This window comes from Grampus griseus (genome assembly GCF_964374135.1).
Source record: "Grampus griseus genome assembly, chromosome: 17".
NCBI lineage: Eukaryota > Metazoa > Chordata > Mammalia > Artiodactyla > Delphinidae > Grampus > Grampus griseus.
The window spans coordinates 63,996,792-64,022,911 of NC_139011.1; the positions used below are offsets into that span (position 1 = coordinate 63,996,792).

Genomic DNA, 26,120 nt, shown 5'->3' on the forward strand with positions numbered 1-26,120 from the left:
GGAATCTTTCATGTTTTCTATATATAAGGTTATATAATCTGCAAATAGAGATAATTTTACTTCTTCTTTTCCAGTTTGCATGCTTTTAATTTCTTTTTCTTGCCTAATTCCTCTGGTTAGAAATTCCAGTATTTGTTGAATAAAAGTGTCAGAAATGGGGATTCTTGCCTTGCTCCTGATTTTAGAGGAAAAGCTGGACTATTTTTTTTAATGTATTCACTCTGACCCCAAATTTTTATTTTTCAGAATTTGTCCTTCATAAATATTGTTTCCTTAATTTCTGCTATGGACTGTTTTTATGAAGTTTGTTTCTCTTGCAGAATGAAGCCTCTGGTTGTCAGCTTTCAGAGGGAGCGTCTTTAGCATGCTCATGGTCACATAGAATGACAGATTTCGTAGGGCTCTCTTTTGTTCTCTTTCTGATCTGTTAAGCTTTTTGCCTCTATTATGGTATAACACTCAGCTGTTAGGCTCCACTAATTACAGCATATAGCCCTATTGTTTTCTTAGAACATAAATTGCTCTCCTTCTGATACAATTAAATTTGGTCCCTTTTCAGGAGAGTTTTAAGTATCAGTTGTCTTCCAGTGATCTGACTCTTACTTTATTTATTTATTTATGGCTGTGTTGGGTCTTCGTTTCTGTGCGAGGGCTTTCTCTAGTTGCGGCAAGCGGGGTCCACTCTTCATCGCGGTGCGCGGGCCTCTCACTATCGCGGCCTCTCTTGTTGCGGAGCATAGGCTCCAGACGCGCAGCCAGTAATTGTGGCTCATGGGCTTAGTTGCTGTGCGGCATGTGGGATCTTCCCAGACCAGGGCTCGAACCCGTGTCCCCTGCCAACCACTGCGCCACCAGGGAAGCCCCTAAGGAGAGTGTTTGAAACCAGTATTTCAGATTTGTTCTGTCCCTTTGGGCCTTCTTCTTAGCTGTCTCTTTCCCTGGTTCTTTCTGGGAAATTAGCTGGTTTACGTTGGAACTTGCTGCTGCTTTCATGAAGCTACTAGACTCCTGTGAATTGCTTAGCACCCAAATCTCCAGTGTTTTCAAGAGTGCCCTTAGGCTTGAACTTCCCTACATTCCATTTAAAATAAAGTCACTTCCTTTGGGAAGGCTTCAGAGCTCTGTTCTCATGGACTACCTCACCCCTGGGCAGAATTCTGAGTCCCTGTTCTGGAGTGGGAATGGGGACAGTGGCCCACTTCTCTGAGAGTGACACCTCTGCTTTGTGAGCAGGGTGTTGGTCAGGGGAGGTAATCTCTGGTGTTCTTGGTTTGCCTTTTCTGACATGAACTTCCATCCTGTGAGCAAGCTGAGGAGAGAGCAGTCAGTTCTCAAGTGTTCTCAGCCTGCTGTGCCTGTGTGGAGCTTTCCCTGTATGAGTGGTGGCTGGGTGGAAGAAGGGATTGCCTGACTTTTTGTCTGTATACATGAGGAATTTAACTTTTGAAGCTTGGAGCTGGGGGAAGTGAGAAATTCTGGTGGCCTGCCGTTCTGGTGAGATACCATATTACTTATAGGCGGTTGAGGAGAAAAAGAGCCCTATCTTTGTAGCTGCATGTGGTGGACGGAATGGGTCATGGCTCAAGTGCCAAAGACTTTTATTCTTATTGAGATTTGTTAGATTTTCCTGAATAAATGTGCAGTGATTTCTGATGCAAAACCTGGAGCTAGGCTAGGTGTCACAGGTTGAGGGCATAGTCCTCTACAAGACTGCTTCACTTCAGACAACAGCCACTATTGGGAGGATTTCCAAAGCCACCCTCACTTCTGACCAACTGGCTATAAATTCAAGGCTTCCCACTACCCTTTAGATTTGATAATTCACTAGAATGACTCACAGAACTTAGGAAAGTCTTTTACTTAAGATTACAGTATTGTTATAGCAAAAATGATTCAAGTCAGAACTAGCTAAAAGAAAGAGACACAAATGGTAAGATCTGGAGGATCCCAAACACTAAGCTTCTGGTATACTTTTTTTGATGTCCTTTTCCCATGGAGTCAGGAATGTGTCACTCCCTACCCAGTGATATGTAATATGCACAGAGTATTGCCTGCTAAGCACTCAGTTTCCAGAGTTGTGCAATTTTTGTGGGCATTTATTTCATAGGCATAACTGATTGAGTCATTGGCCATGAGGTTGATAACAATCTCCAGCCCTCCTCCCCCTCCTCAGAGGTTGGGCTGCTACCATGGGACTCAAAGCTCCAACCCTCTAATCACATAGTTGGTTTTTCTGACATAACCATCCCCCATTCTGAGTCATCTTGTTGCATAAACTCTGACGTGGTCCAAGGGGTGCCCCATGAGACACAAAGACACTCCTGTCACTCATGAAATTCTAAGGATTTAGAGGCTGTCTCCCAGGAAGTGGGGACAAAGTCCAGCCAAATTCTCTATTACATGGGAGAATGTTTTATTTGTTATATGCCCTTATGTTCAATTTCCAGGGACTTAACAATATTTTAAAATGAATATTCTCTAGTTTTGGCTGTTTGTTGGGGTGGGTCCATAGATCTCCACATGTCATCTTTTGGAAATAGAATGTCCTGCTTTCTTTTGATTAATATTTATAAGATATGTCTTTTTTCCTCATCCTTTTACTCTCAGCTTACCTATATAATTATATTTGAAGTGAATTTCTTTTAGGCAGCATGTAGTTGGGTCATATTTTTAATCTACTCTGACAATCTCCTTTTAATTGGTATATTTAGATCATTTATATTTAATGTAATGATATGTTAGGACTTAAGTCTGACATCTTATTTACTTTTTTTTTTTTAAGTAGGGTTTTTAAAATATTTATTTATTTATTTTTGGCTGCATTGGATCTTCGTTGCTGCGTGCGGGCTTTCTCTAGTTCTGGCAGACAGGGGCTGTACTCTTCAGTGTGTCACACAGGCTTAGTTGCTCTGCGGCATGTGGGATCTTCCCAGACCAGGGCTCGAACCTGTGTCTCCTGCATTGGCAGGCAGATTCTTAACTACTGCGCCACTCTATGGGTTACTTGATCACTTTTTAGAATTCTAGTTCAGTTTCCACACTCTGATTCCTTTGGTGCCCAAGGTGGGGGACTCCTTTTTATTGCTGGATGGAGTAGGAATTCTGGTCCCTGCATGGCCTTCACTGACACCACAGCGGGGATAACCTTGTTACCACTAGGTGATGATTAAAGTCCTGACTCTCCACTCTTCCTCCTCTGACACCACTCGTTACTGCCAGATTGGGGTAGAAGTCCAGGCTCCCTGTGTGGTCTTCACTGAGACCATGGGGTGGGATCATGATCCCTGCTTCATAGGGTCATTGTGAGGATTACTGAGCTAATATATGCAAAGCCTGCTATCTAGTAAGGACCGCATGAGTTTTAGCTACAATTATGACTGTTTTGTGAGCTCTCTGTAACAGAGGCTCAGGATGCTAACAGAAGGATACTGTTGGGGCTGCTGTGTTAGGCATTTCAGGATGTGTTTCTTCCTGCTGAGGGATTGGTCATTTGTGTCATGTGGCAATATACATAATCCGTTTTTAGTCTTTTTTACGTCTTAGGGGAAATAGTCACTAATGGATTTTTTTCCTGTGAAGAAAGATAACTAGTGAGGATGATCTTTATTCTACCAGCAATGTTTTTATCCCGTTTGAATAAACTTAATAATTGAACACAACTCATTGTCTTCACAAGCTGCTCTCACACTTCATTATCACCGCAGAAGTTTTGTCCTACTCAGTAGAAACATTCACTGTTGTATCTTTATGGAAAATGTTGAGCCTTCAACACCTTTCTGCTACATAAGCCAACTAAGTGAGACCTTCTTTACTATTAAGATGAATGTGAGTTTATTCACCATACTCAGTGTCCTGCCCTTCGTAATTATATACTTTTTATTTTTCTCTTTTAAAGAAAAAATAACAATTCAACCGTGGGTTTGAAAACTCTGACTGGCCCCTTTCTTTGGCTAAGCTAGTGTACATTTGTGTAATAGAACTGGCTTTCCAAAGGCATTGCCCAGTTCATTTCAAATTGTTTTCTTAAAAAATGAAAAGATGAATATTCAAAAAAACTTTTGTTGCTGTTATTGTTGTTTTTGTTTTATTAAAGAAAATGTATCGTTTACCATTTCGTTCCCTCCCCCCCCTAAATTGCACAGCTGATACAGTCAAGGCACAGTCTCTTTCAGGTGTGCTGGCGGCTGCATCATGCTGTCCTGTCGGGCCTCTGCCCTGGAGTTCCACCTCTGTGGATCAGGAATGGACTAAGCACCTCTCCTTCTTGGCACTGTGCTCACCACAAGACTTGCATATCTTCCGAAAAGTTCTTTGTCAGTAGTTTTATTCATAAGCATTCACCAAATTAATAACTTTTCACATACATCATGTTAAATGGAGCAAAAAAAAATAAGACCAATAAAATACACAAATTAACAAAATCAGTGCTTTCATCCAACTCAAGGGCAAGAGCCAGGTTAATTTTTTTTTTTTTTTTGCGGTACGCGGGCCTCTCACTGTTGTGGCCTCTCCCGTTGCGGAGCACAGGCTCTGGACGCGCAGGCTCAGCGGCCATGGCTCACGGGCCCAGCCGCTCCACGGCATGTGGGATCTTCCCAGACCGGCGCACGAACCCGTGTCCCCTGCATCGGCAGGCGGACTCTCAACCACTGTGCCACCAGGGAAGCCCAAGCCAGGTTAATCTTCACCACTGATTTAAGTTATGCTTTTTGAGTACATTAAAATATGTCATTTTGTTTATTCATTCAATAATGACTCTTTTTTTTAAATGTAGCTGTTTCTTTTAATCCAGATAGGCTTAGTCTCATCTATACCATAAGATGTGACCAGATTTTCGCTAGTTGAGACTTCACCTTCCAAGGTGATTCTGAAACTGACCTTAAAAAAGGAACTTCTAACAAATTATTTACCTGTTTGTTTTACTTTTTCATTGTATTGCTTTTATCCAGCATTTCCTTTCTTAGTTTAATTTTCAGAAGTTTCCCTCAAATTTTGCATTATTAATATTTGTCTCCATTTAAATAGTTGCTTAAAAATCAGGCAGAACTAGGGACCCAAGGCCCTCCACTGGAAGACCAGCTCGATAACAAGCTGTGTGGGAAGAGAGAAGTGGGGTCCCACCAAAATATCCCCGTTTCATTCATCTCAACAGCAGGGCCATGGGAAGGAGGGATTTCTAAGTTCCAAACAGCCTAGCAGCTTAAAGATCATGCAGAGGATGGATTGTCTATCCCTCTACTCCATGAGGATGGCCATGGTGGTCCAGTAGGTTCTTTCTTGGGTCGCATGTACTCTCACCTAATAAATGACCTCAAGCTTCTCTGGCAAAGAGCAGAATCCCAGCCATGGGGCCCACACCCCCATCAGGTTCTCTCTTACTCTCACAGAACGAGCGGTCAAGCAGCCAGAGCCTGGGGAGCCAGGGCTGCACATTAGGCGCATCAGTGGTCAAAGCTGGAGCCCTCAAGGTCCTCTCTACCTTGAGGTCTCAGCACTGCTTTGTTCTAGGACCTCTGTTCTGGGAGATGCCCAGAGCAGCATAACGATGCTTTCATGTAGTTGGGTTTTTAAAACTTTTTAAAGTTGTAAAAATGGTACAGAGAGGTTGTATGTACCCATCACTCAGCTTCTCCCAGTGGTGACATCTTAGGTAATTATAGTACATTATCGAGACGAGGAAATTGACACAGGTATGATACAATGAACTAGACTACAGACCTTACCTGGATTTTGTGAGTTTTCATATAAATGTCTTTTTAAAATCACTGTCAAACTGGTAAATCTTGCTGTTTTTGCTCATTCTTTTCTCAGATTTCCTGTTTTGAACCAGCAGTTTATTTTCCGGGTTTTAGGAATTTTTCAATTATAATTTTTTGAAACTTTAAACTTAAGGTTTTTTAAACAGATTAGAATGATGAGATTTTGCCACCATCAGGACACACAAGGGAAATTCAGTGAGTAGCAAATGCTAGGAGAGGTGGACTTTACTTTTACAACAGGAAAACCAGTCACATCATGTATTTATACCTGACTGCCACTTGAAACTTTGGACAAGAGAAGATTAAAATAAAACTCATTAAGAATCTATTTTGCCAGTAGCAACCAAGTAACTTTTGAGATAGCCAGTTCTAAACTGGCAGGCACACACCCTCAAAACCTGGGGTGTGTTTTAAGATAATTGATGCCAGTCAGGAAGCAGGACTCTGTCTTCTGAGGTAGTACTAAACAAAACGTCTGATCGGAGAAGGAACAAAGTTCTGAGGCATCAGCTTTCAAAACACATAGAAATAATTGACTTTCTTCTTAAAATGTGGTGAGTCATCCTTGATGGTGTCTACATAGGAGCAGAGTCTACCCACACGTGTTAAATCTCAGTCCCAAGAACCCACCACCGTTTCTGCTCTTTCTTTCATTTACGAAAGTGTTTTACCTCTGTGTGAATTATAACTTTTTGTTATGAAAAACTCACTGTGACAGAGTAGACCTGAGTACTCTTGGGTATTTGAATACTTATAAACAGAACATGGAGTCCAACAGTATTGTGGCAAGAATTCAAGGTAATTTATGGAAACAAGCAGTAAGATTTCTCTCTCAGAGCTTTGGTATAAAAAGTGACAAGTTCAGGGCTTCCCTGGGGTTGCAGTGGTTGAGAGTCCGCCTGCCGATGCAGGGGACGCGGGTTCGTGCCCCGATCCGGGAAGATCCCACATGCCGCGGAGCTACTGTGCCCGTGAGCCATGGCCGCTGAGCCTGCGCGTCCGGAGCCTGTGCTCCGCAACGGGAGAGGCCACAACGGTGAGAGGCCCGCGTACCGCAAAAAAAAAAAAAAAAAAAGTGACAAGTTTCATTTTATTAAGCAATAGCTATGTGTTCATTCCACAGACTTGCAGAGAAATCCCTCTTTATAGACTAATATTAACCACTTGTACCAGTGAAGTGACATTATCTTTCTTGCTCCGTTGACTTGCCCTGTTGTTCTGATACCCCTGATACCACTGTTCTTCAGCCTCTGGAAGAGTTATGATGTTAGTGAACATCAAAAGGCCAGGTTCTGCTAAGTTTGTTTATCTATACATATGATAAGACGTTTTAATAGATCTCAATTCAAAATGTCCTCTTCAGCTCTTCCAGTAAGAACTGGAGCTCCAGGAAAATGCTGCAGGAGGCTTTGCGTGCTGGAGGGTTTACACACCTATTTGAGAGAAACGTGAACCTAATGGGGAAAACAAGTAAAAAGGGCACCATGGCCTGACATTCCTTATTTGTAAGATGTCGCAGTCCCTGGCAAGTCGCGGCTTTTAAAATCCTGTGTGAACATTGTATAATCTAGGGAGATTTTGGTGAGGCAATCTCTGGAACATCTAAGAACAACCATGATGACATTGGTCAACCATGGAACCAATCTGGGTAAACCTCAGTCTTGGAGTTTACTTCCTGGATTAAACCTAGGTGTTTGGAACTGGCTGGACATTGCATTTTGTGCTCTTCTTGTTCTTTCAGGGGGCCGTTTAATGTAATGTTTAAGTATCCAAGCTCTAGTGACAGACTACCTGGAGTTAAAGTCTAGCATTGCTAATCATTATCCATACGACCTTGGCTGTGTTTTGTGACTTCTCTGTGCTTCAGTTTTTTCATCTATAATATAGAGAGATAAAAATCCATTTCATATGGCTGTTGTGGGGTTTAAATGAGATAATGCGTGTAAAGAGCTAGAATAGTGCCAGTGTTGTATCTGCGGTGTAGCCACGTACAGTGGTTTCAGATCGACAGTATTGAGATGGGAGTATTGGGGCTTCCCTGGTGGCGCGGTGGTTGGGAGTCCGCCTGCGGATGCAGGGGACGCGGGTTCGTGCCCCGGTCTGGGAGGATCCCACATGCCGCGGAGCGGCTGGGCCCGTGAGCCATGGCCGCTGAGCCTGCGTGTCCGGGGCCTGTGCTCCGCAGCGGGAGAGGCCACAACAGTGAGAGGCCCGCGTACTGCAAAAAAAAAAAATAAAATAAGATGGGAGTATTAAAGGCAAAATCAGGGACGGAAGATAGATGATGGGAGAACGGGTTCAGGACATCTGCAGATAGAGGGTAAATATAACAGATATAACAAGCCTGAGCAAGGGAATACCTTCCAAGGCCATGAGCAAAACCGAGGTCAAAGCCAACAGGAAAAAAGGCTTGGGCCTGTGAGGTGGTCACATGAGAGAAAGTTTATCTGTGCAGTAATCAAGTAAATGTAAATTAATATAACAATGAATGTTGTAGAGTGGCAGTAATTATTTAGAATAACTAAAACCTGTTTTGACAGACGTGTAGGAAAACAGGTTTTAGTCACCCATTGCTAATAGAAGAATAAATGGATATAGTTTTTCAGGAGACAGTCGAAAGTCCTTAAATATGTATATCTGAACTTACTCTTTGAATCTGCTTTTCGGTCTTTACCCTACTGAAAAGTGACTTAAATTTACAACAGGAAGAACCTAAATGAATTGTGACTGATCCAAACACTGTTACTAATATTCATGTTGAAAATCATTCGGTAGTTGACTGCATAAATCCACAAGTGCCTTTACAGTCTTTCAGTGGCTGTTACATCACTTGAGCTCTGCAGAAAGAAATCTTCTTTATGCACGAAGAAAAGTCGATTCAGGCTTTACTGTAGAATAAGGGAGCCTGTACTCTGCATGAGTTCTTATACTGTGATGTAATGCCTCTCTTGAGTGTTGGGAGAGCATTTTCTTTGCTTTATAATATTGCTCTTGGCAAGCCCATTACTTCTGTATAATAGCAGTACTGAGATAATGCTGTTAGTTTCCTGATTTCTTAAATTGAGTATAGAATTTAGAGTCATACATTGAGTTATTCTTTAAGTAAGAATTACATATGGTGTTTTTGCAGCTAGTGAAAAAATTAAAAAATTAATAATATGACATAGCACTTAATCAAACTGGCAAATATTTTTACTTTGTTGAGATAAAATTGAAGTATAATAAACTGCACATATGTGTACGGTTTGATCAGTGTTGACATAGGACTGTTTTTGCTACACTTCTGATACCAAATGTATAGGCATTTTTTCCCCCATACCAACCCATTCTCCAATTTTCCAGGCACCAACAGGGTGTCCTACAGTTCAGTTCTGACATTCCCCGGAATTAGCACAGACTCCGCAGATTAAGGGCTCCGCCACACAAGATGCCCCACTTCGGCCAGTCACAAGTCCCATGTTGCCACCGGTACTCCTGACCAACTGGCTATAAATTCAGGGGGTTCCCACATCTCCCTTCTCAAGTTCGATAATTTGCTAGAACAGCTCACAGAACTTGGGAAGATACTATCACTGGTTTATTATAAAGGAATTTAAAACAAAAAGCCAGATGAAGAGGTACACAGGATGAGGTTCGAAAAGCTCTAGAGCACAGAAGCTTCTGTCCCCATGGAGTTGGGGAGCCCGATCCTCCCGGCATGTGGATGTGTTCAAACCTCAGAAGGTTCCCAGACCTCCTCATTTAGGGGTTTTGTGGTGGTTCCATTATGCAGGCATGACTGATTAAAATGCTGACCGCTAATGATTGAACTCAAATCTCCAGCTCCTCTCACCTCCCCAGATGTCAGGTGGTGGGGCTAAAAGTATCTTTTTTTCCTATTTTGGTATTAGATATTATTTAAAAAATCTTTGCCACTTAACGGCACTAACAGAGAACAGTGGCAAGGATTTTTTAATAATAATGTCCAGTACAAAAGTAGGAAAGAGAAACTTGCATATATTAGTATGGAAGCGTGAAATTGGCACTGCTGTTGGAGTTGTACCAACTTGGAGCAGTTTGTTCGTGTCAGAAAAACTAAAATGCGTATTCTTCGAACTAGCAATTCTGCTTCTAAGTGAAGGAAATCAATCTTCATGTGAGTAAGGATGTAATTGCAAAAAATATGTTTCACTATATTGTTTTAATTGCATGAAAAGGAGATAAATTAGATGTCCAACAATGCGGAATTGTTTAAGGAAACAATTCATATAATGAAAATTTAAGCCTTAAAATTATTAATGAAAGTATATTGTTTTGTAAACAACAAAAGGATCATGTGGTTTTTTGTTGTTGTTTTTTTCTTTTTGCGGTACACGGGCCTCTCACCGCTGTGGCCTCTCCCGCTGCGGAGCACAGGCTCTGGACGCGCAGGCTCAGCGGCCATGGCCCACGGGCCCAAGCCGCTCCGCGGCATGTGGGATCTTCCCGGACCGGGGCACGAACCCACGTCCCCTGCATCGGCAGGCGGACTCCCAACCACTGCACCACCAGGGAAGCCCTCATGTGGTATTTTTATGTTTTAACTTACTTTTTCAAGTTAGCAAAAAGGTATATAGGAAACAAGACTAAAAGTATATTTTTAGAGCCAAATGAAAAAGTAGTTTCCTCTGGCTAGTGAGATTCATCTGTATTTTTTCCATTGCATATGTTTTCTTTTTAAATTTTTTTGTTGAAATTTTTCCCGGATATAAAGCTAACAAACACAAAGGCATAAAGTAAATCCATAAAATGGGATTGGTATGTTATTTTAAGCTATATAAATCACTTATTTTTTTGGCTGCGCCGTGCGACGTGCGGGATCTTATTTCCCGGACCAGGGTTCGAAGCCAAGCCCCTGCGGTGGAAGCACCGAGCCCTAAGCAACTGGACCGCCAGGGAAGTCCCATTTATTTTTAAAAGCAACTCCTTTATGTTTAATGCCGTCAGGATGAAGTCTCCTGGAGCTTCGCCCCTTCCTGCCTCCTCCTTCCCCCGTTGCAGTTCGCACCTCCTCCTTCTTTTTTTAAAAATTTATTTATTTATTTATCTTTGGCTGTGTTGGATCCTCATTTCTGCGTGAGGGCTTTCTCCAGTTGTGGCAAGCGGGGACCACTCTTCATCGCGGTGCGCGGGCCTCTCACTGTCGCGGCCTCCCTTCTTGTGGAGCACAGGCTCCAGACGCGCAGGCTCAGTAGTTGTGGCTCACGGGCCTAGTTGCTCCCCGGCACGTGGGATCTTACCAGACCAGGGCTCGAACCCGTGTCCCCTGCATTGGCAGGCAGACTCTCAACCACTGCGCCACCAGGGAAGCCCCCGCACCTCCCCCTTCTTGCTTTCCTGGGCTTACTCTGCGAGTGCCCGCGTTTGCTCATGCTGCCATCTGCCTTCAGCCCTCTTCCTCCCTGGCCCAGTTCTCCTCATCCATTGAAATGTGCCGTCAGTACCACCTCCAGGAAGCCTTTGCTGAGCTCCTACCACTCCCTAACCCACCTCTCCAGAGGCACTTACAACCCTATGTTATTTATCCCTTTCATTTTCCTCTCCTGAGAGACTGAGGGTGACTTGAGGTCAGTGTTGGTTAGCACAGTGCCTGGAACCTAGTAGTCGGAGCTTAACTGGTGTGTGTGTGTGTGTGTATGTGTGTGTGTGTGTGTGTGTACAGTAGAAATAAAGATATGATGGGATCAAACAAGCCAGAGTATTGGAAGAAGTGTGAATATATTTGCATGATGGGAGCATGGGTTCCGCATGAGTATTTTAGTAGGATGGAGAGGTGAGGAGGGGCCAGGTCACTGAGGGCTTCATATGTCATCCTAAGAAGTTTAGATTTTATCGTGTAAGTGAGGGAGCCAGTGAAGACTTTAAAGTAAGAGGGTGGCTGGTCTTAGCATTTCCCCGAGTGTTAGATATTATTAATATTATGTGAAAAGCCTGGATATAAAATAAATTTGGGAAATCCTGGGTTAAACAAAGTTGAATAGATTTCTGTTCTTCTGGACTTCTCAGTCTTTACTGTGCTCATGTGCATTTTTAATCCTCCAAAAGGATGTTTGTGTGTGATATAATTTTCATTATTTCCCCAATTTATTTATCATGGAACCCTTATATTGGGGGACTATGTTATAGAACACATTTTGGGAAATGGACACTGGGGAGACTAGCAGCGGTGAAACTTTTAGTGGTTGTTAAAGTAACCCTGGCCAGAAACACTGAGGGCTTGTATCAGGAGTTAGTGGTCGGAAACGGGGCGGCAGGACCAAGGGCATTAAGCTGTGTCTCTCAGAGCACATCCTCCAAAAGTGGTGATTTATCAGTAATTTTAAAAGATAATATCATGATTTGAGAGTCGTTAAAATCTGATCCAAAGATATTAGAACAAGCAGTGTGAAATGTGGTTTGAAACCTCTCTGAGACAAATGGTAGTCAAAGGAAAGTGCTGTTTTTATATGTTTACAACCCTGCCAACTGCTGACACAGCCCCAGGCTCACTCCTCTTGATATTAGAACCTGTGTGTGTCCTGGCTTGAACTAATGCACTTGGTGATGACGGGGCGAATTCTAGACTGCACACGGCAGTTACTTGTTTGTGGGTGACTCAAAGATGGTTGCCAGGAGTCTAGGTTGGGCAGCTGAGCAGGTGGATGGTGGTATCATGATGAGGTAAGCCAGATAGGAGACAGTTTGGGGGAGAAGATGCTCTGTCGCTTTTTGACATGTTCATGAGATAGAGTTGACGGTGGGACATAGGAGAACACCAGTAGGCCGTCAGATATAGGAGTTTGTTCCTCAGATGGTTTGGACTGACCCAGTCTTCATTTTTACCCACTGTGTCTCAATTGCTGCATAGGTTAGGGATTTTGCAGCAAAATCCATGTTAGGGATCTCTTTTATGAGATCATAAAATACTAAGTTGCAGGGTGAAGAGCCTGCACATTCCTAATCTTATCCCATGTTGCACTTCCACACATCAGTTACCTGTGTTCCTCCACAGCTTCCCTACCACGTACATTTTCCCCTGAAGTCACTTCGGTGGCTTGTTTATACTAATGATTTTAGGAATATTGAAACATGCGTTATTCACCTCCAAATAGGAGACTGCCGGTGCCTCTGCAAGCGTGGGGAAGGTGCTTGCTTACAGCGTTTCTCACTGCTCAGTCACTGTGTCAAGTGAAATCCTTGAGTTAATAATGTTATAACATGTTTCTGTTCCACTTACTTTACGTGTAATAACAGTGTTCCTTTATTTTACTTGTAGCTCCAAAAGGAATTCTTCATTTGTCTCCTGATGTTTATCAAGAGATGGAAGCCAGCCGCCACAAAGTCATCTCTGGCACAGCTCTAGGCTATTTGTCACCCAAAGATATGAACCAACCCTCAAGCTCTTTCTTCAGTATATCTCCCACCTCGAGTAGTTCAGCTACAATTGCCAGGGAACTCCTTATGAATGGAACATCTCCTACAGCTGAAGCCATAGGTTTAAAAGGAAGTTCTCCTCCTCCCCCTTGTTCTCCAGTACAACCTTCAAAACAGCTGGAATATTTAGCAAGGATTCAAGGCTTTCAGGTATGAATTAAAAGCAAAAACAAGAAAACAAAACAATCCATTAGCCCCAAATCCTTCATCTCTGTCCATCAGAAAGCTCATTCTTGCCTGCTAGCGTGACTTCTATGCCACTTACATTGTAAATTATTAGGAACACAGAGGACAGAAAAACGAGTCATGTGCACATGCCTCATTTTAAAGATTTTTCATTCTCTCCAGTAATTCTTTTGCCGCCTGGCTCTCCTCCATATTCCTTCTTCTTCTGTTTTTGTTTTTGATTTGTTTTTTTTTAAACATTTTTCATTCTCTGTTCTGTGTCCTGCTTGGGTGCATCTATTCCCTCACTCTCCTCCCCAAACAAAAGTGCTGCCTTCATACATTTGGTATTAGTATTTAGCACTAAGGCCTCTCTCATTTTACAGTAGGGTTTTTTCTAATGATGATTTTACTTTCAAAGCAGTTTTGAATTTGGCATTCTATGGCTAGTAATGATTCAGGTATACCACTAAGGTACAACATCCTAGAAGTCTATGATCTTAGGAGTTAGTTAAACATGGTATTAGAACAGTAATGCTTTCTAGTTGTCTGAGGCATGAAAACATGTATCGTTTTACTGGATCGTGTTTTGAACCATCTAGGGTAGCGCCTACCTTAGACGGTACCAACAAGTCTATTTCACCGGGCAGTCTAAATCTAGCTTATAGTCCGCTTGTTGTGTATATGAATTTGGGGCTGGAAACCTTCCCCCTCCCCTCCCCGTTTAGTCAGTGTTCCCTTTTGGAAAAAAAAACCAACAATCCTTTATGAGTAGAACTTTTTAAAGAATTGTTAACTCTAGGAAGAGGAAATACCTGTGTTCTGACTTCTTAGTTGCCTTGAAAATCCTGTACTGAGCTGTAATCACTCACTTGACTGGGCGAACAGCAGCGTGCTTGTGTGTAGAAAGAGTGGACTGCTCCCTCAGATTTCATTATATTCACCCCCCTTTCCATGTTAGTCTTACTCCTTAAGACCAAAAACTGTAATTTCCTTTAGAAATCTTCTAGAAGATCTGTATTATGTAGAATGATCATGTATTTATAAAAATTTTACAAATTTAGATATAAGAGAGAAGATCATGTGTTTTACCAAGGGGGTATTTTGCATGTTTTTTTTTGTTTCTCATCACAGAAACCTGATTCTTTCACATCTATTGCCAGGTAGTCGTTGAGTGTTTTTACTTAGACTATTAATACGAAATCTAAAAAGCTGTTACCAGTTTGGGGCTCTGTCATCTGAAATTTTAAACACTTAACTTAAAAATTAAAATTTAGAACTTGTTTTCGTTGTTTACCTTAAGAATAACAATAAATCACTGTTTAAAATAAAAGAACCTTGATTCACACAGTTAAAGTACTGGAAAAGAAAAACTAAGCAATTTTTAGTTCTATCTATAATTTGCATAAGGTGAACTAGAAATAAACTGTGATGAAAAGGAATTCACTGTTTATTTACAAGTCTAGTCATTTAGAAATGTCTGAAAGTAACACTGCATTTGCATTTTTATAGAAACAAAGCACAAATTGCACTCAAGCTCTGAACTGATTTTTTGGTTGGAGATGTTCCTCTGATGTAATTTTGCTGCCAGAAGAACTACTTAAATTTGTATTTATTTGTTAATTCTTAGCAATGACAACAACTATAATTTTAAAATACCTTTACTTTAGTCAAAATGTAGAATCTGTTTCTCCTATATTTGGGCTGAGTACTCAGACCTTTTTATTTTTTTTAAAGCTTATGCTGAGATAATACACTCTTACTTATGGACACGTTAAACATTTCCAAATTTGTGTATGGTGATTTTTACATACTAATGAAGATAAACATAGTTTTAAAACGTTACTGTGCTGCTTTGGTCAAATGAGCTCGGTGTTGCTATGAAATATTGTTTTGCTGACGGGCTGCAGCCTGCAGTGTGTGGTGAACAGACTGTGGGAAATGGCTTCCCTTCCCTGTCAGGTGCCCGGCACGTCCTCATAATGTCACGGTAGAAGAGTCTTTGTGGTTAAGAGTTTTAAAGCCTCTTTCTTTATAGGTAACTTTCTCAGGTACATTTACCTGGTAGAAAAACATGTAGATTGTTTCTATTTCTTAAATGTTTTAATTGGACTGTAGTTTAGAAATTATAGGGCCAGCTTGTTATGGATGACATGCTGTTATGTTATTTTCATTTCTGGAATTTAAAAACAATAAATTCTTTTTCTCTGTTTCTAGGTTAGTACTTTTAAAATTTTGTTACTGTACACTGAATAGATATTATTGCTTATTGAATATTGTATATAAACCCTTCTCTGGCCCTCTGTGCCCACTGACATTTGATTTAAGCCTACCAGAGCCATTGTATGTGACAGCTATATTGTATTACAAAGTAAAAAAAATATATTAGTGTACTGAAAACGACGTTGTTTTAACTTTTAAATTTTTTTCCTTAATTGAAATTTATAAGTTACAAAAAGCTTATTTGCTCACCAGAATGTAGGTATTCAACTCACATCCTTTTGCTTAAATCTACAGAATAATTTATCATACAATTAAAGTTATTATGAATAAAGCTGGCTTCATAGGTCAGAATATGACTGAACACTTGCACATTCTCAGTAATTCTTTTATCCTTTCTTGGGGCTCACCTGAAGTTTTTAATCACATTTTAGATGCAAGCCTTTGGATCTCTATCATAAGTGAATATTTATTTTTTGAATTTTTATTGAGTACATTTTTATTATCTTCTTTTAAAACCTGAATGTTCTTATTGATTTATTATTTTTTAGCAGAAGAAAGTTTTATATCAGTAGTTCTGTGAACCTCAGACTTTGTTCAGCCCAGTTAGTATGCTTCTATAACTTCTATGCATTTCATAAAAATTCATTTGAAATGTAGTTATACCGTAGTGTTCAGGGCTCCTTGGTGCGTACCTTGATACCCTTTAATTACAATGCCAAAATGTTTCAAAATCATTCAGCTTTTTAAAGAAGATTGTTATGGAGACATTTTTGAAATGCTCTGCTTTTGAGCTGAAGCAGAAGATTGTTTTGTTGTGTTATAATTTACATTATTCTAAGTTTTTCCATCTTTAATATGCTTTTCCATATATTAAAAATCTCTCTGAATAATTAACTATAAGCATTTCATTGTTTAAATGAGTCATTAGAACGTGATTAGATTGGAAATTAAAATGAATTATTTTAGTCAATTATCCTTGATAGATGGATTTAATTTTAATCTTTTAGTCTGTACCCTTCCTTGTGACTGTCATCCACTGAACAGTGTTGTTTTTAAAACCTTGGGAGTAAAATTTGATAAACTAGATTTGTTTTTCTCACATAAAGAATGTAAAGAAGCACTTAGTTGGTGTCTTAGTTAAACCATAATCAGTTTATTTTATAAAAATCAAGGAGTGTTTTATAGGGGGCTGTTCATTATTGTGAGTTTATGATGCTGGTGCCATTTTTAGCGAGATGAGAATGTCAGTAGAAGGCTTAGAAATATCTATTTAATTAAAAACTTTCTTTTCAAATACAATTCAAACATAATACATTTCAACTATAATAATATATCTCCTTTTTTGAAGTTTAGTATGATTATAGCAGACTTCTTTTATGGTGATGAGCTTCTTTTAAATATTTATTTTTGACATGTATGACACATAGCATATTTTAACAATACGACCTTAGTACAGATTACACTGAGCTGGGACATGGGGAGTGGGCTTGGCCAATTTGAAAATCAACCTTTTCCCTTTCTCTTTTTTCTTATTTTCCCTATACCTCACTTTTTGTAATCCATATATTTATAATCAGAGTAGCTGTTTGCAGCTTGTTTTTTTAAAGAGTAAGGGATCCATTTTTTTTTAAAGACCCGTTTCAGTAAACTTTTGTAGATTCCTAATAGGAAAATATGGAGAAAGAAATCATGCATATACATATACTCTTCCACTTAGAAATATGTTTTTCCCCCGTTTCTAACTTGTCCTTGAAACATAACTCACCGTGTCACTTCTGAGCCCAAATTTTCATCTGCACTGTTACACAAATGTATAAAGTGATGAGAAATTACCCAGAGTACAAGGAGCAAAACATACATGCGTTTAGCATGGGGTCAAGAGATTCCGCTCTGATTCATAGTCACTTCTTAAAAAGCCCTCTTGGATTCAGCCTCTGCTGCTTTTCAAAGACCTTGGAGAAATTGGAAGAATTCTCCTGAAGGCTTGGTTTTCCTGTAGGGACCCTAAAACTCAGGTTTGTTCTTCAAATGGGCAGCCTACATTCATGCAAACTGACTTATTGTCTGGTTTCTTTAGGCCTTGATATACTTGGCCAAGCCCTTAAGGGTATGCAGACTACATATCACATAACCATACTTCATAAAAACCAGTAGAATTACAGGTCACCTTACTTTGCTGAAATTTCCAACTCTTTAGAGAAAAATATTACATTTGAAGAAAGAAATCCTGATCCACATAAAAACATACTGTGATGAGTAACAGTAACACAAATAAGAATCAATCAGGCTTCAAGTAAACAGTCTACTATTACTGCATAAACTCTTCAGGACTAACTGACTCCACCCTAAATCATTGCAGAATGTAATCAGAAAGACAAAGGTACTCATTTTGAGCCTTGATATGCCAGCACATACATAGTAAGACACATATTTCAAAGAAAGAGTAATATACAAACACAAAAGAGCTGTCCTGGCACAGTGACTTTGAAATGAGCCACTGAGGTGCAGAAAAAGATAGTTGCCATTATGTGTCATCCCCAGGTAGAAATAGCTGTAGCCTTTTCTGTTTGTACCGGAAGAGATTTCAAGTCAGCATGAGAATTCTATTTGGAATTATTTGAAAACCAATAATCAATTATTTCTTCAATCAATTTGAAGAAAAGGAAATTATTTTTCATCTAAAGGTGAATTTCATTTCCTTTTGCTAGAAAAGGTTGGCAATGATGTGAATTTTACTTAGTAACGTAAGATTAATTGTAGTACCCATCAGGTACATGTCAGTGCATGTCAGGCTGGTATCTGTATACCTATGTTCATTCTAAGTCATGTTGAAATTATCTATTTCCCTCTCTCCAGCATTCAGCTACAGCTGAGATTTTTTTTTTCGTGAATGACAGCACCTAAAATTTCAGATATATTGTTCTCTTCTCACCCAGGACAACTCTTGAGAAAGAGAACAGTATGTGGAATACTGAGTGTAAAAGATTTCTGCACACGGAAAAAAACTACTCTGACATACCAGGGGCATTAGGAGATATATGAGTAAACAGGGAAACGAAACTAACGTTTATTGACTGTCTCGTTATGTATCAGATAGTGAAGGAGGCATTACCTACATTATTTTATGACACAGCAGAAGTGCCTGGTACATTTTTGCTTCTTGCTTACAAATCTTCATTTGATTTTAAATCCAGCTATTGTATAGCGTTTGAAGCCTGATCCCTGAAGGTAGGACTAGTGTTCATGGTAGTCCATGGTCTTCTGGATATCGTTTTGGTTTAGTCATAGATTTCATTAATAAATTTATTTATGCCCTCCACTAGGTACACAACTGAGTCTGAGTTATTTAAGAATTCTCTTTTGAGCTGGAAGGAACTTTAGTTTTTATTCAAAGGTATAACTTTATGATGTAAATACACATTTGAGGGACTACAGAAGTAAAGCATCCTATTAGTAATGCAGTTTACTCATTTCCACAGAGAATTATTAGTTAATTTTAAACCCTTATAGATTTTAGGTTCAGGAAAGTTCTGGCGTCTTGACACGGTCACATCAAAAAGCAGATATAACTGTGAGAGATAAGAGATATTTGAAAAACTTTAAAAAATTTTTTATCTGTAGTATTGTCATTTTTTTAAGTATAAGAAAAGTTCAGAATCGTTTTATCTGTAGTGGAACATTTGAGAAAACAAGGAGTACAGCTGGAAAAGGATACACAGTTCACAGCTTCAGAAACTCTTATCAAGAGAAAAATAGTGCATTAAGAATAGTTTTCAGTCATTTCAGTATGTATGTGAAGAACTGGATGGATATGAAGTTAATCTGGGTATACAATATCATCTCATTGAATACTGGAATTGATTTAGCTGAACAACAGGAACTGGAACCTTTGTTTATTCACTCTGGGCCGATACTTAATACATACCTACACGTGCCAGGTAGCATACCAGACAGTGGGTACAGGAAGAGTTATGGTCAAGTTGGAGACAGACAGACGGGAAAATAAAACCAATATACAGAAGAGTGGCCGCTATTACAATTGAGTCTGGTCTCCAGGGATCAGTGTTTGAACATTACACAAAAATTTAATTTTTTAAAAATTAAATATTTGTAGCATGCTGCAGGAAATAACGTAGGTAATGCCTGCCCCGCATAGTAAGTGTCATCACTTGAGGTGTGATTAGCCATGTCAAGAATCATGGATGGGAATGAAGAGCTCTGACTGAAGGAATTAAGAAGAATTCATAGCTGAGGGACATTTGAATGAGCTTTAAGAAGTACATAGACTTTTAAGGTGAATAAGAAGAAAAGAAATTGCAGGGAGAAACAGCTGACTCCTAAAGACAAAAGGGCGTGATGTTTTAGAAAATGCTTAAGAGTTCAAAGTGGAAGTGGTTGGCAAGTAGGCTGAAAAGACGTGTGCTGCTGAGAATTTGAATTTAGCTGTTAGCCAGAGACCACCAACTTCTTTTTTAAAGGGTAGTGACATTGGTTTTGTATTTTAAAAAGATAATTCTGTAGGCATGTGGAGGAGGAACTAGACAAAAAGATTGGTAGCAGAAAGACCAATTAGAGTGACTTTGCATGAATCCAGTAGAGAAATAGCAAAGATTGAATGAAGCAAAGCTAATGGTCGTAGAGGAGTGGGGCTGAGGTGCAGGCATCCACGGTACAGTTGAGCGAATTCAGTGATCTCGGCTGCAAACTTCTGTGAGGATGCTTTCACTGTCCTGGTCAGGATGGAAGCTACATGTAGATGGCATTGTAGAGTAATTAAGAGACTCTCTGAGGATGAATTGACCATTCATTTCAAGAATTTGAGAATGAAGTAAAGTAGGAAGGTAATACGAATGTTTTAGGAAAGGTTTTATTTTTAGTATGAACGTGATGAATAAACTTAGAGGAGGTTAATGAGTTCCATTTTAAACATGGCGAATTTGAGTTTCCTGTGGGACTTTCAAAGGCAGTTGTCCAGTAGGCATTCATCAGTGGGTCTGGTGATCAGCAAGAGAGCATAGGACACAGAGATTGGGGAGTGATCGATGTACAAATGTAATTGAAGCCATAAAAGTAGTAAAGGGCTTCCTTGGTGGCGCAGTGGTTGAGAGTCCGCCTGCTGTGCAGGGGACACGGGTTCGTGCCCCGGTCCGGGAAGATCCCACATGCCGCGGAGCGGCTGAGCCTGTGAGCCATGGCCGCTGAGCCTGCGCGTCCGGAGCCTGTGCTCCGCAACGGGAGAGGCCCCAACAGTGAGAGGCCTGCGTACCGCAAAAAAAAAAAAAAAAAAAAAAGTAGTAAAGATTGACCAGGGAAAGTGGGTAAAGGCCTAGGAAGAGATTCCTGATGAATACCAACAATGTGAGGGATTCATTCATTCATTACATCAACCAAAGTATATTGAGCACCTGCCATGGGCCAGGTGCACTTATTGCACTGAGGATATAGCATAAATGACAGTCAAGGGTTCTGTCCTCATGAAGCTGACATTAGGATGGGATTATTGAGGGTGGGATGTGGAGTGTGGCCAGGGGAAAGGGGGAAGTGGAAGGACAGACAGTCACATCTGAACACGTGATAAATTCAAATGGTTAGTCTCCTAAGGTAACAATTACTTGGAAATTAATTGGGAGATTAATTATGATTATTTGTGAGAAGTATGAGCAATGACTTAGTATCTCTAAGTGTTGTATCAGATAACTATGCTTTTGAAATGTTTTGATCAACCTTATTGAGGTATAATTTACATACAATAAAGCACACCCATTTTAGTTATACAGTTTGATGAGTTTTGAAAAATGTATACCACCATGTAACTACAACCACAATCAAGATGGGGATATTTCTATTACTGTAAAATATTCCCCGGTGCCTCTTTGTAGCCTGTTTTCCTCACCTCTCTGTGGCTCTGGGCAACCAGGATATCTTTTTTGTCACAAAGATTAGTTGTGCCTAAAATTTCATAAAAATTGAATCATCCAGCCTGAACAGTTTTGTTTCTGGCCTCTTTCACTGGCTGTAATGTTTCTGAGATTGTCCATGTTGTGTATATCAGTAGTTTGTTCCTTTTTATTGCTAAGTACTAGTCCATTATATGATGTACACCACAAATTATGTATCAGTTTATCAGTTGATGGACATTTGAGTTGTTTCCAGTTTGGGGCTATTATGAGTAAAGCTGTGAACATTCACGTACAAGATTTTGTGCAGACATGCTTCCAGTTCTCTTGGAAAAATACCTCAGAGTGAAATTCCTGGGTCACATGGTAAGTATACATACAAGCTTACAAGAAACTATCAGATTCTTTTTCAGTGTGTTGTATCATATTACATTCCTACCAGCGCTGTATGAGGGTTCCATACATTGATATGATCAGTCTTATTCTGTGAAGGGTACAGTGGTATCTCACTGGTATTTTAATTTGTATTTCCCTGATGACCAATAATATGCACTTCTTTTCTTGTGCTTGTTGGCCAATTATATATCTTTGTGAAATTTCCACATCTTTTTCCCAGTTTCTGGTTGCGACTTTTTAAAATTATTGCGTCATCAGAGTTCTTTATACATTCTGGATACAGGCCCTTTCTGTTGCAGATATTATCTCCCTGCCTGTGACTTGTCTTTTCATTATCTTAATGGCATCTTTTGAAAAGTGGAAAAGAAGTTTTCAATTTTGATGAAGTTCAAGTTTACATTTTTTTCCCATAAACTGTGCCTTTTTGGTCCTATCTAAGCAATTTTTGACAACCCCAAGGTTGCAAAGATTTTCTCTGATTTTTTTCTAGACATTTTGTAGTTTGTGCTTTTATGTTTAATGCTGATATCTATTTAATTTTTGGGGTATGGTATGGGTGAGACTTGAAGCCTATTTTTCCCATAGGATAACCAGTTGTTTCTACACCATATATGTAATGTGTTGTTTCACTCTAGCTGCTCTTAAGATATTCTGTTCATCTTTGGTTTCACCAGTTTGGCTGTGCTATGTCTAGGATTGTTTTTAATCCTGCTTGGGATTCATTTAGCTTCTTAGATTAAGATAATGTTTCTCACTAATTTTGAAAAGATTTTGGCTAGTTTTTTCAAAAGATTTTTTTGCCCTTTTCTCTTTCCTCTCCTTTTGGGACTCCAATTACATATATGTTGGGCCTCTTGATGTTGTCCTTCAGGTATTCGAGACTGTTTATTTTTCTCCATCTTTGGATTGTGTAACTTCCATTGATCTATTTTCAAATTTACTGACTACTTTCTCTGTCCTCTCCAATTTGCTGTTAAGCCCATGTAATAAATTTTTCACTTCAGTTATTGTATTTTTTAATCTGATGTTTCTATTTGGTTCTTCTTTTTTTTTTTTTCCTTGTTGTGATTCCATATCTGTATAGTCATTGGGAACACATTTTTAAAAATTATTTGAACATCTTTATAATAGCTGCTTTGAAGTCTTTGTCATCTAAACCCAACATCTGGGCCCATTAGGAGTCAGTTTCCTCTTGACCACCTTATTTATGAACATGCTTCATTTCGATTTCTCTGCATGTCTGTAATTTTTGTTTGAAAAATGGACATTGTGGACATATTATCATATGTTATAGCAACTCTGGATCGTCTTTTCTTTTGTAGATTATTGTTTTTCTTTTTGGTCTAGTACTCAGTTAAGTTGCCTGGACTAAAACGTCAAGCTTTGCCTCCACCGTGGTGACATCCCTCAGCTGATACTTCCACTTAGTTTCTTCAGCTTCCAGCTGCAGCCTTTCCTCTTGCAGTCTTCCTGTGCCTACCTAATTATTTGGGCACATTTAGGCTTAGGTTTTGGAGCTCACCCTTTGCATTTCCTAGCTTCTAGCATTCCCCCTCCCAGCCCCCAATTTCCAGCTGATCTGCCAGCCCATGTCCTCTGATACTTCAGGCCAGTAAAGCTTTAGCTGTCTGTCATTTGAGCTGTGTGCACTTGAGGGACTGCACTCAATCAAAAAAGTGTCAGACTTTGAGATCTTAATGGACTTCTCACTGGTTTCTGCCTATTTCTACGTCAGGTCTTCTAGTGTCTTTCCTGTACATGTAAAGTTTTGTAGTTAGCAGGGATTTGGGTAGAGTTTATATTCAGATTTAGTGTTTCACCACGTCTACTGCTACCTCATTTCTAGAATTTCTTCCCTCAATGACCAGCTCATCTGCCACCCCTAAGCTCTTTCCACTGCTCTCTCCAGCTGGTAAGACTGCAGTTTTCTACCAATAGAACTACAGGAAGCGAGGAATGCCCTCAGGCAAGAAAAAGCCATAAACTCACAATTCTTACTCCATATAGTTTTGGTCTTTTAAGGGAAAATTCTGCCCTGATATCTTCCTGCTTTTGATCACATTCCACTGTCTTCAAATATTTTATTTTGTCGACATCGTGTATTGTTATCTGCAAGAGGCTTTGTCTGGTGAATTTATACTTCCATTACCAGAAACTGGAACACAACCAGTTGTTCTTAAATACCACTGAATATACCCATTAATTAATTAATCACTTAATTACTAACTGGCCATCTTGACATCTGTCCTAAGCAAATAATTCAAAATATGGGAAAGCTACAAGGATACTTGTCATTGGATTTAGGGCCCACTCTAAATCCAGGATGATCCCAACTTAATTATATCTGCAAATATCCTATTTCAAATAAGGTCATATTTAAAGGTACTAGAAATTAGGACTTGAACATATCTTTTGGGGGCCACTGTTGAACTCACTGCATATTTATTGCTTTCTTAAATTTATATATTTATTGCTTTCAGCAAATTTGGGAAATTTTTGGCCATATTTTCTTCAAATAAATTTTTTGCTGCCTTTTCTCTCTTCTCTCCCTCCATTTACATGCATTTTTTATACTGTCCCAGAGAATCCTGAGGCTTTATTCATTAAAATTTTTTCTGAATTTCAGATGGTATTGTTTCTGTGTATCTATAAGTTCTATATCTTTCATCCAGTGATTTTTTTTTTTCTTACTTTGGGTATTGTATTTTCATTTCTAGACTTTCCCTATGGTTCTTTTTAGTTTCTGTTTCTCTGCTGATATTACCTATTCATTCATTTATTTTAGACATATTTTCCTTTACATCCTTGAAAATAGTTATAATAGGTTCTTTAAACACCTTTTATGTTCATTTCAACATCAGATATATTGGATTCAGTCTTAATTAATTAATTGCCTTTTCACTTGATTGTGTGTCAGGTTTTCCTATTTATTCTAGATCAAGTAATTTTGGATTGCATCTTGACTGTTGTTAATGGTACATTATAGAGACTGGGTTCTGTTACATTCCTCTGCATACTTTGAGTTTTCTGAGGCCCTTAACCTGGATGGACTCAGACTCCAAACTTTGTCTCATACTGAACTTTCTCTTCTTTTGGCTTCTGGGATAGTAACCTCTCTTGGTTTTCCATAAGTTCTCTGTCAAAGAAGAACCTAACAGAATTGGCTTTTAGGTGGTTACTGCTCCCTTTTAGAAGAGTTTCAGTGGAAACTTTCTATAATAAAGTGAATGTGGGGTGGGGGGGGCATTGAGTTGGTAATAGCAGTACTTTCCTAGGGTTAAAATAGAAATAGCTAAAAAATAATCTGTCATAGGTGGTGTTTGCTACCAGTTTGGATTTGCAGTTTAAGCAGCAACTTATTTCCTCTTACCTTTTGCAGATCAGTAGCATTTATTGATATTTCTCAGTTCAAGGTTCTTGGTCCCCATTGGTAGGCTTCCCAGGCATAGGCCTATATTACACATTTTTTCTCCCTAAAACTCTAACTTAAAGAGGAACCTTTAACTTCTCTTTTTCATGATGCTTTGGATATTATAATTTTCTAGGCTTTTATGCTTGGAAAAATTTTTTCTGCAACGTTTTTACTTCCCATATCAGAGATAGAAAGTACCACATTGCTCAGTGACTTAATTTTTCTAATTAAGAGATAATTTAGTCTCCACTGATTCCCTTCTCTTGTGTTTGAAGATTCTTTTAGTATAAAATTCTGATATGCATAGAAAAATTTGTTTATTATCTCCTCTAATAGCCTCTTGGCTTCTTTCAAGTCTCCTTTATTCTGAAGCACTAAAGGTTTTCTCTTCTACTATAACCGGCCTTTAATAAATAATAAAAAATTTAGAGAAAAGCAGAAAAATACTACAGAGTTTGATGTTAACAATTATATAACCATAAAATAAATTTGTCAGTACTAGGGAATTAATGATGACATAATACTATTAACCAATCTACAGCTCTCATTCAGATTTTGTCAGTTTTCCTACTAATGCCATTTTTCTGGTCCAGGATCCAGTCTAAGATCCCACACTGCATTTAGTTGTGATGCTTCTTAAGTCTCTTCCAATCAATAACAGTTCTTTAGTCTTTCATGATTTTGACAATTTTGAATAATATTGGTTACTTATTTTGTAGACTGTTCTTGAATTTGGGTTTTCCTGATATTTTCTCATTATTTGATTGAGGTCATGCATTTTGGTAAGAATATCACAGAAGTGATGTGCCCTTCTCAGTGCCTTATATGCTCAGTTTA

General features: G+C 39.2%; 1 protein-coding gene across 14 annotated transcripts in view; it reads left to right on the forward strand.

The window, feature by feature from the left end:
- Nucleotides 1–26,120, forward strand: part of STAU2 (staufen double-stranded RNA binding protein 2) — a 301,142-nt gene that overhangs the window by 157,151 nt on the left and 117,871 nt on the right. For all 14 annotated transcript variants that reach the window (XM_082674511.1, XM_082674521.1, XM_082674510.1 and 11 more), the window contains one exon: nt 13,033–13,340. In XM_082674511.1, coding sequence (XP_082530637.1) covers nt 13,033–13,340 — 308 coding nt within the window. The remainder of the gene's footprint in view (nt 1–13,032; nt 13,341–26,120) is intronic.